This window comes from Pimephales promelas, chromosome 13 (assembly GCF_988280905.1).
Source record: "Pimephales promelas chromosome 13, fPimPro1.hap1.1, whole genome shotgun sequence".
Classification (NCBI taxonomy): Eukaryota; Metazoa; Chordata; class Actinopteri; order Cypriniformes; family Leuciscidae; genus Pimephales; species Pimephales promelas.
This window is the reverse complement of record NC_142781.1, coordinates 28,278,410-28,291,886: the sequence shown is the minus strand read 5'-3', so window position 1 is coordinate 28,291,886 and position 13,477 is coordinate 28,278,410. Positions and strand designations below refer to the sequence as shown.

Below are 13,477 nucleotides of genomic sequence, written 5' to 3'. Positions count from 1 at the left end.
ATAAACCACATCATGAATACTGTTTACAAAGCCATAGTCAGGTGAGGATCAAGGGTTTTAATATATAATTTAATAAAATAATATTAATCAGCTGATTGTCTCACAAACGTAACCAGCAGCACATTTATCCCCACATACTGTAGTAGCAGCAAACCCATAATACAGCGAGGGAGCAGCTATATATTTTTTCTAACAGGGTAGTAATAGTTTAGCTGGCTAATATGAGCTGTTACTGTGGCTGAGCTGGGACGCGTCTGCATGAGTCCAAAGGTCGGAAGTGCGCGCGCTGTTACAATCATGTCATCTCCGCATCCCATAGATACTATTTACTACACACAATAGGCTTTTTTTTCTCTGATTTTGAAAAATCTTCGCGATCGACTTTAGTGATAAAAGACTTTAGTAAAAGTCTCTATCGACGGGTTAGTGATTCCTGTAACGTACTGTTTTACGGTCAATGACATGAATACTAATCATCAGCTGTCTCACGAACGTAACAGCACATCTATCCCCAACATAACAAACCCATAACACAGCGAGGGAGAACTAAGTTACATGAAACAATCCCAACTACATATTTTACACCACTCACAAGGGAAAACCCAGATAGCAAACTGACATTGAATCAACGTGGAAACGACGTCTCTCATGACATTGAAACAACGTTGATTTGCTCATCGAATTAACGTTGAACCAACGTCAGACGCGGCATTCTTCAAAGCTAAATGAAATCGAAAATTGGTTTGCTTTCATAACGTTGAAACAACGCGTTGATTTCAAGTTGATTTTCCGTTAGTTTTGAAAGAATGACGCATCTGACGTTGGTTCAACGTTAATTCGATGAGCAAAACAATGTCAGATCAACGTTGTTTCGATGTCATATTTCCACGTTGATTCAATGTCAGTCTGCTATCTGGGAAATCACTACTCACGGAGTGTAAGGCTAGCTTTCTGCTACTTCTCTTTCAAGGTAGTGATGAAACGCGTTCTGTAGCGCTGTTTGTTCACATTCGGCTACGGTAGGAATATGACGTCACAACATGGCGACCTTCATAGAAGGGGATTCCCGCGGTTATGGAGCTATTAATGTCTCATTCTAAGGTAATAAAAACATTACGGTTAATTAAGTAAGTTCTTTATACACCACTGAAAACATAGTTATGGATGTCATATTGCATTTCTGTTAATAGATACTCAACTTTGTTACACATTGCACCTTTAAACAGCCTAACTTGATAACGAACGAACCAACGTCGGATACCTTTACTCCCTGTATGACATGTATAGTGGTTGTCAACACTGATCTATATGACATTCTATATAGATAGTGGTTGTCAACAACATAGCCTCTGAACATCATAAACAAAACAATGACCAGCACAAACTGTTCTGGAAAATGCACTTTCTAACGCATGATTTCGCATTTTATAATGTATAGAGAGATATAACAGTTACCAATTCGCATAGCTTGAGCACGTAGCATGGCAACATTAATGTCCGAGTGATTCCACATGTACCGCGTATGTACACGCCGTCAAATGTCCGAGCGAAACAAAACAAAATGTAGATCTACATCTGGGGAGCGATATTTATTTTTTCCTATATGGTAGGATATATATATATACAATAATAACGTTAAGTCAACGGTATTCATAAACACGCTGAAAAGAGATGCCAAAAATACGTGATACATGTCATACATACGCAATTTCATGAGATCAGAGATCATGAGCATGGATGTTGTTGTGACTTAACGTTCCCTTCAAAATTATGCAAATACTGAGAAATGTAATATTTAAACCCCTTCTCTCTTTCTCTGGGGAGCTGGAGGAAAATCATTAGCCAGTCGATGAACATAATCGACTGTAATATTCGGCAAATGTTCAAGACATCTGGAGAAACATACATCCTCTACGACGTCCATCAGGCTACCGGAAACTAGACACCCCATATCGGTTTCGCAGCCGGAACTAGCATATGCTAACGTGCACATAGTCCATTTCATGGAATCACCATTATTTGCTTTTAAAGAAAAGGACTACAACAAACGGCTGGTATGGACTACATGACATTCCTACGGGGTTAGTGACATCAGCTTTCTGCAGATTTGGTCTTACCATCATTGACTCATCATTGATTGATCGAATTTTACGAGGTGGCTAATTCGTAACAATTCGTACGACCTCACTCGTACGAATTAGTACGATTTTACTACATCGTACATATTTTACGAATTAGCCAATTCGTATGAATTCATACGAATGACCTACCCCTGACCCCGCCCCTAAACATAACCGTCACGTGGGTTTAGACAAATCGTACGAATTCGTACGAGTGAGGTCGTATGAATTAGTACGAATTAGCCACTTTTGAATCACTTGTACGAATTGGTCGTGAGATAGCGTAGGAATACTAGACAATCCCAGCCATCAGTTAAGAATTGCTTTGAATCGCTTTGAATCCATCAGCCTTGATCTGCAGAATTAGATCTTTCCAAAATCAAGCCGAAAACACAACATCATTACTGTCAGTCACTTTCACAGCTGTTTTAAATTAAACAATCCATCTGAGAGACTTTTTTTTTTACCCATAAGAGTGCCATGCGGTTTCTCGTAACGCGTCTAAATATGTCAGTATTATATCACTCAGCCTGATCCATCTGCCTCCCAGGCTCGGGCATCATCGTCTTGTGTTCTCGTCTAAACGGCTGCTCGGCACATTCAGTCCATTTTGCCTCGTTTTGCAACCAAACAGCTTTAGAGCATGTAGAGCACGTGAGTGTATGACGGCTTAAAAGCTCTGGTTGGCAGTACATCGCTTATGGAACCAGGTCAATTTTGAATGCCACCCTCTGTTTGTTTGGTCTATTTTTAGCTGACAGTGTAAAAGGCGTTTGGGGATTATGGAGTAGGAACATTTGAATTATGCAACAGGGCCTGGCATTATGGACTCTCATCCATCAAACCCCCAAGGGATCAATTTCAAAATCCTGTGAAAACATCCTGCTGAATTCTAAATCTCTCTCTGTCTGGCTCTTTCTAAATAACTACGGAGGGTGTTTAAGTATAACTGATGTTTTAACCTATATTATTTATGTAATGTAGCTACAAATAAGTCATAGCTTATCAGAGTGTTACAACACTAGTACTTCACATATTGTTAAAGGAGTAGTCCACTTTTAAAAAAACTTTTGCTGATAATTTACTCACCCCCATGTCATCCAAGATCTCCGTGTCTTTCTTTCTTCAGTCGAAAAGAAATTAAGGTTTTTGATTAAAACATTCCAGGATTTTCTCCATATAATGGCCTTCAATGGGGTCCAAACAGTTCAAGATCCAAATGAGAGTTTCAGTGCAGCTTCAAAGGGGTTTAAACGACATCAGACGATGAATAAGTGTCTTATCAAGCAAAACAATCGCTCATTTAAAAAATAAATCAAAACGTTTAAGTTTTATAAGCACAAATACTCACCTTGTTCTGTTCTGTGATGAGCGTTCGTGACTCTCCTGTTCAAACAAAATGAACAAATCTTTTTTTGAGTCATGACTCGAAGGGTCCTTGATTAGGTCTTTATTCATCGTCTGGTGTCGTTTAAAGCCTTTGAAGCTGCACTGAAACTCTCATTTGGACCTTGAACCGTTTGGACCCCATTGAAGTCCATTATATGGAGAAATTCCTGGAATGTTTTCATCAAAAACCTTAATTTCTTTTTGACTGAAGAAAGAAAGGCATGGACATCTTGGATGACATGGAGATGAGTAAATTATAAGAAAAAGTTTTTTTTTTTTTAAAGTGAACTACTCCTTTAAAGGTAGAGTAGGCAATTTTCAGAGAGGCTAACGAAAGTGAGCTAGCTTTGAAAGCATGAGATCAAAAAGATTCATTTAAAATGTACATTTAATTCATTTTATTTAATTAAATAACAAATTACATTTTTTTTTTAAATAATGTAATAAATAATTTAAATAATTAATTATTTAAATGCATTCATATATGACTGATAGCAACACAATAATATGCACAGTCCCAAGCTTTTCACCATCAACTTCACAGAAAGAAATTATATAATAAAAAGATTTTACATATCTTTATATTTATATCTATATTTATTATATTTATATCTAAATAAAAATGGCAATGGAAAAAGCAGGGGCTAACTGCTTATGCTAACCAGCCAAACCTTGCTCAATGGAAAAATGCATGCATTTCACACTGTTTTACATCAGAGTGACACATACAACACTTACTACTGCACATATAAACATACACAGCAGTGCTAGATTTGTATCAAGTGGCCATATCCCCTCAATGGCTGAGTGAGTCATTCAGAGTTGCATAATCCAAGAGCGGTACATTGAAACAGCTTCACTTTTCTAGTGGTTTCACTGCCTGATCTGAGATGTGAATCAATCAGAAATGTGCTTTCCACATGTTTAGGGTGAGAAAAGAAGCCACAGGCTGGTCCTAAAAAGATATTTTTTGTTGTTGTTAATCTCTGCTTATTGCATAATGCCGATAAAATGCTTATGGTTGTGATGATTTTATGCTAATGGAAACCATATCTTTCATTTGTGGAGTAGGAAAGGTTTTATAGGACATAGTACATGACAAAATACAAAATAAAAGTGATTTTTATATTAACAACAACACATAAACATCATTCTCTAGATAGATACCATCACATTTAAAATGAAAGAAGTGTCAAATATAAATTGTCTGAGGATAACGCATCACGTATATGCTTGCGTAAAATCAATCTGAACTGAATTACAGGACGGGAGATCACACTCCAGAGATCAAGCTGGCATCTTCCGACAATTAACAACTAATCCTCTGCTTTAAGTCTTTAAACAACAACATTTAAAGTGAATTTAGAGAACAGTACATTATTATTATTTATTACCACTTAATTGCCTGTCAAAGAAGTCTAAAGCGCAGCATTGAACCATATGAAACAAGGCCTACACTACAGTAGATTCAGTGCATGAGAAAAGACAAGGCACACTGAATTGCATAATTCAATTCAAATATACCCATTTCACCTGGTTGCAGCTGAAAAAGGGATACATTTATCTAGATATTTTGATATACTGTACTATTAGAGACTTCAGTGAAGATTTTTGACTCATGACTCATCAGAATTATCCTCAACGGTTTCCTACTGAAGTTTAAAGCAGAGACGCAAGATAAAGCATGCTTGCTAAATGAATCTGGAGTCTTTATTTAATAAACTAAATTATCAATTAAAAGGCATGCAAACATTTTATATTAGCAGCTAAATCTTCACAAATATTTCATGAATATTCAGTAGCCAGTCCTAATTTCAATATTAATTTTACATAACGTTGACTGAGATCTGTTTTGCCGCTTCAGTGACGTTTCAGTGCCTCAAAGTTTTGACCTTGTCCGGTCACAAAGCCGGCGCATGTTAATAGCAATTGAAGGCAATTAGGGAACAGAGGAGACGGTACAAACTGGTGAGCAATCCACAGCACTCAAGTGGAACCATGTGGCAAGCTAAACAAACAGCCCATTCAGCCCTGTGTTAGACTGCTGTCGGATGGCAATAATGATTGTGGTTGTTGTGGAAGGAAGCTTTTTTTCCATTGTTAAGCGCGTGTTTCCATACACAAGTGTGTGTCTGAGAGGCTGTGTTTTCCACATGGCCCGCACTGAAATTGTACAGTACTACAATACACGCACACTCCGGCTCATTAAAGCAAAAGGCTTTTGTTGTTCCCTGCTCTGTTTACAAGGCACATACCCAGCCGCTTCACCCTGAGAAAGCAAAAGCACTTAATGAAATATTCCTGCTGCATCTGTGGACGCTTAGATAACAGACCTGGAGCCAAGCATGTGGGGCGTGCAGGGCCCAGAGAGGGTTCTTATAGCTATACAAAGCACAAGAACTTTTCAATTGAACACCTATGAACCTGATCTGAGGCTTAGAGAGCATATGCTTTATATTTGTACTGGATTAAGATCTTAAACTATGTGGCATATGTCTATTTATTAGCATAAATGCATTAAGAACTGTCATGCACAATAGTTTCTTTATAATGAGGGGCAGGGGCCTATCAGTCCCCTAAAAATAACAGACATTGACATACACAATTTGAGCATGTATGGCAGAGACCTGAACGCATGAAAATGATGCAACACTGAATTCACCCTGAGAGACACACACAATTCCAAATCCTTTACTTCAGGCTATCCTGAGCTAAAGAATATTTACTTTATGCTTTTAGAGCCCTTTTAGTTATGCATACTACACTTTTTACAGCATTTATTGTGGTTAAAGGAGTATTTCCCTTTTAAAAAAACTTTTGCTGATAATTTACTCACCCCCATGTCATCCAAGATGTTCACGTCTTTCTTTCTTCAGTCGAAAAGAAATAAAGGTTTTTGATGAAAACATTCCAGGATTTTCTCCATATAATGGACTTCAATGGGAACCAAACAGTTCAAGGTCCAAATGAGAGTTTCAGTGCAGCTTCAAAGGGCTTTAAACGACACCAGACGATGAATAATGGTCTTATCTAGGACCCTTCGAGTTATGACTCGAAAAAAGATTTGTTCATTTTGAGAGTCACGAACGAGCATCACAGAACAAAAAATCCTGGAATGTTTTCATCAAAAACCTTAATTTCTTTTTGACTGAAGAAAGAAAGATATGGATATATTGGATGACATGGGGGTGAGTAAATTATCAGCAAAAGTTTTTTAAAAGTGAACTACTCCTTTAAGTTTTACTACAAAGTTTGGGGTCGGTAAGATTTTTTGTTTTTTTGGAAGGAAGGAAAGAAAGAAAGAAAGAAAGAAAGAAAGAAAGAAAGAAAGAAAGAAAGAAAGAAAGAAAGAAAGAAAGAAAGAAAGAAAGAAATACTTTGAGGATGCATTCGCTTGATCAAAAATGCATCATAATGTTCACAAAAATATTAAGCAGCACAAATGTTTTCAACAATGATAATAATAAATGTTACTTGTAAGACTGGAGTAATGGCTGCTAAAAATTAAACAATTTTAGTTTTACAGTATTTTTGATCAACTAAATGTGGAGCATAAGATACTTATTTCAAAAACATGAAAAATTACAGACTAAAAACTTCTGAACGGTAGTGTGTTCAATGTTAATTCATTATTGATCATAAGTGTCTACATCACGAAAGGTGTTCAAAAGTATTCCTCCGAGGGTTCTGCCACTGTGAAAATCTAAAGGTGCAGTTTTTGCTTTTTTTCCCTGACACTGCTGATCAATCCATGCGGAAACCCAGGTGGACGTACCAGCGCTCTGAAAGGTCATAGTGCCACCGTAGAGGTTTGAAACAGAAATAATGTCAATGGATCAAAGCACGCTACAGCACGGCTCCTCACTTTTGACTATTTATCTGAGGGTATTTGCAATCACGCTGGCAGATGGCTGACACCGAAAACGCAGCAATTTGCACGAGTCATTATCCATTCACAGGCTGTTATTCAGTCTGCAGCTGGGATTATCAGATTGGTCCTGTTTTCTTGTATAAAGGGTTAATTTTTTTCAATCAGAAGAGGGGGTTTATTTTAAGGACGGTTGCTTAGGAATGCAGAAATTGTCATTTGTGTTTTTGGAGAGGAGGACTTTAAAAGGATGAACGGAAGTGAAGTGTTTTGCCCCCTCTTTCCAAAGAATGCTCTAAAAATACCCTGTGCCGGCCCACTGAACCTATACTAACCAGACGAAATCCATCTGGCCTTTCTGCAGCCACACACGCTCACCACCTCTCTCTTCTCAATGGTGCACGCCTGTCATACACACACACAGCTCTTGATAAGTGGCGGAGGATAGAGCTGGAGAGATGTGCTCCGCATGCCAATGAAATCACTGCTGATTTAATAAAGACTTGTTTTTAGCAGCTCTTCCTGCTTTATGAGGGACAGCGAAGTAACATCACCACAAACACCGAACAACCTTGCGTTTTTATCCCCTTGTAGGGTTTCTAACGGCCTAGGAAGCCTTTAAAGTTTCATCTCAGCGGTAACAAGCTTGATTGCTTGCTCTTTCTGTCTTCGACTGTCTGACCCTTGACGTCAATATGCAGCATTGACGTCATGCCCAGGTTTCTGAGAGAAGCTGAGCCCTCAGGAGGCTGTGCAGGAGAAGAGGAATGCGGCGACGGATTGTAAATTTGTTGGAACATTGTTTGAACGACTGCGTTTTGAATGAATAAAACATAAGATGCGTAACTGAATTAGGTCAAAATAGTGAGAAGATTAAAACTTTGGATGCGATTCGCGTTTGTTTGTGCGCAAGGAAATATGAGCACATAAAACATAAGGGGAAGAAAGACAATGTTAGCCAGAGACTTCTAGAAAAGCATAAGATGAGAGGGTCTTTAGAGTGTGCTGGATCCTCTGGGTGACCACAATGCACTGCACACACATACCGCCCAAAGGCACATTGGTAAACTTTGATTCAGCTGCCTGTTCTGTTCTATCTGGTAAACAAACACAATAGAGTGAATTCGTCTAACACGTTTCAAATATTGACCCTCATCTAGCCGTCGTGAAACAGGGATGGAGAGATGCAGAAAAGCTGCTTATCTCTTGTGAATGTGTGCGGTTGTAGTTTTAATTACCTGAAGTGTGGAAACCCCCTCAGACTGCTCTGACTGACGGGCTCTGGCGATTTCTGAGTGAAGTGAACAGATCTCATTCTGGTAACTTAGTGTTAAGGATTTTTAGCATTGGATATATAACACTGTTCCCCAGTGCATTCGGTGTATGTTTACTGCGAGTATTGCTATGGTTCATTGCTGGTATTCTCTGGCAAAACCGCAGAACTCACAGCCAGCCTGAAACATCCTCACTATGCTCACATTGAGATCTGGAGAGAGAGAGCGCCCTCTAGGTCTCATTGTTAATATTGCAGGATAATGTATTCCAAATTAGCACTGATGCTAACATGTGTTTTTCAAATGACCAAGTAAAAATGCACATCTCTCTCTGCAAATGTTTGCTGAACAGTTTTTTTTTTAAACCACACAGAAGTAAATTTGACTTGTCAATGCAATGCATTTGCTTAAAAGTGATTGTTTACCATTAACCATTACCATGTGACATGAGATACAACCAGGGATCTAAGTTTTATGTTGCATGGAATGCAGCATAAGCATTTTATGTACAAAAACTTTATTTTAAGAAAAAAATGTTTAATGCAAAAATTATATTTAAAATCTGATATTTTGAATGAGAATGAGAATAATAAACAGCAATGTATACCTACAATACCATTCAAAGGTTTGGTGAATGAATCATCAAATCTTACATCCAAGTTAAAAACACACTCAATTAACAGGTTAAAGGAGTAGTTAAAAAAAGTCTTCCTTTCTTCAGTTGAAAAGAAATTTAAGTTTTTCGATGAAAACATTCCAGGATTTTCTCTATATAATGCACTTCAATGGGAACCAAACGGTTCAAGATCCAAACGATAGTTTCAGTGCAAACTGTTCAAAGGGCTTTACACGATTTCAGAGGATGAATAAGGGTCTTATCTAGCTAAATGAAAAAGCGAAAAGTTTTTTTTTAAGTGAACTACTCCTTTAAAACTTTCTATCTTAAAGGGATAGTTCTACCAAAAATGAAAATTCTCTCATAATTTAATCACCCTCATGTTGTTCCAAACCTGTATATATTTCTTTGTTGTGCTGAACACAAAGAACGATATTTTGAAGATATTTTGTAACCAGGCCGCTTTGGGGCACCATTACCATAGGGGCCAAATGTTATAAGTATTCGATATATCAGCCAGCCCTATTCCAAACCCTCAAGCTGACAGATTCTCCTCTTCTACACACACAGGTGAGAAGTTTGAGCTGCACGCAGGCACGGAGTCTACGCCCAGTGTGGTGGTCCACGTCTGTGACAGTGACACGGAGGAGGAGGAGGAATCAAAGATCAACCCTAAACCAAAAATCATCCAGACCCGGCGCCCAGACCTGCCAGTCTCACACTGAACTCTACAGCTCCACACAGAGTCAGGAGGATTTGACCCCTCCACCATCTCCATCACAGGATCTCGGCCACCCTCCTTCAGAACCTTGTTAAACACACAACCAGGGTCTGAGGGACTCTGACCTGTGTTTCTCGTTCAGCACACACATGTATAAAATCCTCAATGTGCTGTCACAAGTTTTTTATTTTATTTTATTTTTTTTTTTATGTTGGCAATACTCTGTGTTCAATATGGCCGCTCTCTGTCCCTCTTTCCCAATCTGACTCTGTTGTAATGTCATCTGATCACCAGTTAGAGGCAGCATGTACCTGTCCCTGCTCTCACCTACGTCTCTGATTGGCTACTGGACCGTGGCACGTGATGGTGTCAGATGTGCCTATTGGCTAATAGCTGGCCATTTGGCTTTGCTCTTGCACAGCAAATATGCATCATTTGTACCCAGCAAGCCATTAATAATAGTATGTTCTTCATAAGGGCATGCAAGCCACTAAATGTGGCTAAACACCAGCGCTGCATGTGGCACCCTTAAAAATATATCTAGCCTAACAAATTTCTGTCAAATAATCCTAGAACGGCAAACGATTTACTTGTGCATTGCAAAAAAGTGCAGACTGCAGGAATAGTTCCCTTCAGGCCAGTGCATGTTCTGGTAGCAAAATATATGTTTTTATTTCCCGCTATGTATAATTGTCTACATGTCTCGCCGACAGTGTTCTTACAGAAAAACGATGCTATTCTGAACAATAAGCTGAATTTTTTGTTCATACCATGCACCTTTCAATGAAACTGAGTTGCTCCTTCAATATGAATCTTTTTTGTTTTTTTATTCGTCGTGTTTGGTGCCCCTTGTAAGACGGAAACCTTAAAGAGCTTTTCCCCCCCATTACAGTTTTGATGACATCACTGGCTAATCAGATGTCATTTAATGAAGTCTGTAATATGCATGGTTACTTGTTTCTAGAATTTATCGTAGTTGTCCAAAACCATAGATTTCCTCGTAGTTTGTGAGACTTTGTTCACTTCATTTCTAATCATTTCAAAGAAATCATGTATGACGCTATTGAGACAGATCTTCCAAGTGCTATTACACAGTGTGTAACAAAAAGCTATTGTTATGAGGGTGAAGCCGACCTTTCTTATCCTATTCAATATCTTTTTGGTGTGCTTAACTCATTTATGGATTATTTAACCAAAAAAAAAACTGATTTATGTATCCATAGTACATAACGTAAAGGCATGCACAAACCATACAACCCTGAATAGTCGGCAAACAAACAGTAGTTAGTTAAGGTATAAAGGTTATATTTTTTCTTCCAAGACTATAAATGACACCCGTCCCGGACAGTATATCAACACTGTGATGTGTCATTACTGTGATACTTGACTGACACCCTACGGTGAAGTATTATTGTACGAGTGTGTTGTGCATTTAAGAAGGTTATCAGGCTTAAACATCTGTTGTTCAGTGTTCACGGCCTGTTAAGGGTAGCCACAGCTTTCATATTACCATGTTTCCTGTTGAATTGGATTGTTCCTTGGTCCAAATGCTGTCTGTCTGTGTCCATTCGCCTAAAAGAATGTAGAAGTAATACACCCCATCCCAATGAAGCAGTGACTCCTTCGCTGTTCTGGAAACAGGGTTCTTACTGCTCTCTTTTGACATTGCCGGCTGCATTGTGACACAGATGTCTCCATATGCTACCGCAGCCTCAAGCCTTATTTGATTTAGCGCTCACAAGGTTAGCAGTGCACACTCTGGTCCGCTTCTCTGAAAATAAGAGGCATAGGATCAGAACACGTCAATACGATACATGTGCAAACGAATGGGGCGAGAGCAATATAACAAAACCGATACCAACCGTCCACTGCCTTGGACTTTCCCTTCCAATTCATTATTGCCTGCTTGGCCAATCAGCTCTTCCCATAATCTACAAAAATCTATCGCAGTCTCTCATGCTGCCAGCCTTCCTTACTGTCGTGTAATTTAAGATTTTTGTATTGTTCTGTATTGCACTTTCTTATTCACATGACTGTACACAGTATCATTCAGTAACTGTATTTCCTTTTATTTGTCATGTACTCCTGAAGACATGATTAATATCTCTGTTCTTAAAGTCTTTGATCTGGAGTTAGTGTCACTGATGTTGGAAAACAATATCTGTATTGTGTACTCGTGCAAGACCATTGGTGTTCTTGTCATCTACATGTGCGTCCTGCCTGCCGACACTAAGGAGACATATCTGTATATATTAATCAATATTTTTACTGCATTTTTGTACAAATATTCATGGTAGCCATGTACAAGTAGTTGAGATGATTCTTTGTTAGTATTAAAAAAAAAGTTTGGTTTTAAAACTCTGGTGTGAATTTTGATGACTATACTGTACGATAGTACGATAGATAGATAGATCTCACGGAACGCGGTGATGACGTGTGATGTCTGCGCGACTGCACCTGGCGTCCGCCATCTTGACACAGGTAGCTCGCTCACTCGTAACATTGTGTTAATGGTACATGTACTATTTAAATAACCATAACTTGCTCAATTTTCTACCGATTTTTAAACGGTTTGGTTTGTTATAATCGTCAGAGATGTAGTTATGACACAGCATACTTGTTATGAATAATAAGTGTATAAATAAAAAATCATCCAGATAATTATAGCCACGTTAATAACGTTTGTAAGAAACCAAACCGTTTATGAATCCGTCAAGATTTCAATGAGATAAGAGTATTTGTGTTCGTGCTGACCACTTATCTTACATCAACTTGCCTGTGACAAGATGGCCGCCGGTGATGACGATAGGAAGTCCGCCTGGTAGCTATCAAATAAAACGTGGGTCTACCGGAGCTAACACTTTTACTTGGCTTATTCCCAACAAGAGATAAGAACACTCACGTCCCATACACCGCACGACCTTGAGTATTTTTTTTTTTTTTTTTACAATTCAAGGTGTTTCCACAATTAGTACAGTCGTTGACAACTTAACAGGCACCAGTATCGCTAACTTTTTCCACTTGTATTTCGAAGTAAAACCTTATGAGCTACTCAGGCAGGCCCCTATTGCCTTACACATCTCTCTCCATGACGGTGAGGGACACATTTTTACATTAGGCAGTAAATGAACCAAGAACATCTGATCAACTTGAACATTAACACACATAACTTTACTATAGCAAAAACTTAAACATCTTACTGTAATAACACATAAATCAACTCTTAAAAAACAATTACCCATAATGCACCCAGCTGCTAGCGCTGACTGAGGTCATTACGTTAACATGTCTATGGGTATAATATGCTATCGGATTAAACTAACATTTTTTGGTTCTGAGAAGAGAAAAAGAAAACATCAACTCAATAATATAATTAAACTTCTGGACAATAATTTGACCCATTTACTTTACTGCCCGCAACTGCCATGTTACTATCCACCGGAAGATGGCAGTCTTACCATGTGTTACTGATAACTAAACTACTCGATT

General features: G+C 38.4%; 1 protein-coding gene across 2 annotated transcripts in view; it reads left to right on the top strand.

Annotated features, from left to right (window-relative positions):
• The window catches only part of rcan2 (regulator of calcineurin 2), a 72,820-nt gene extending 60,474 nt beyond the window's left edge, over positions 1-12,346 (top strand). For both annotated transcript variants that reach the window (XM_039692938.2, XM_039692939.2), the window contains one exon: positions 9,838-12,346. In XM_039692938.2, the coding sequence (XP_039548872.2) occupies positions 9,838-9,992 (155 nt within the window). In that variant the 3' untranslated portion in view covers positions 9,993-12,346. The remainder of the gene's footprint in view (positions 1-9,837) is intronic.
• The last annotated feature ends 1,131 nt before the right edge of the window (positions 12,347-13,477 follow it).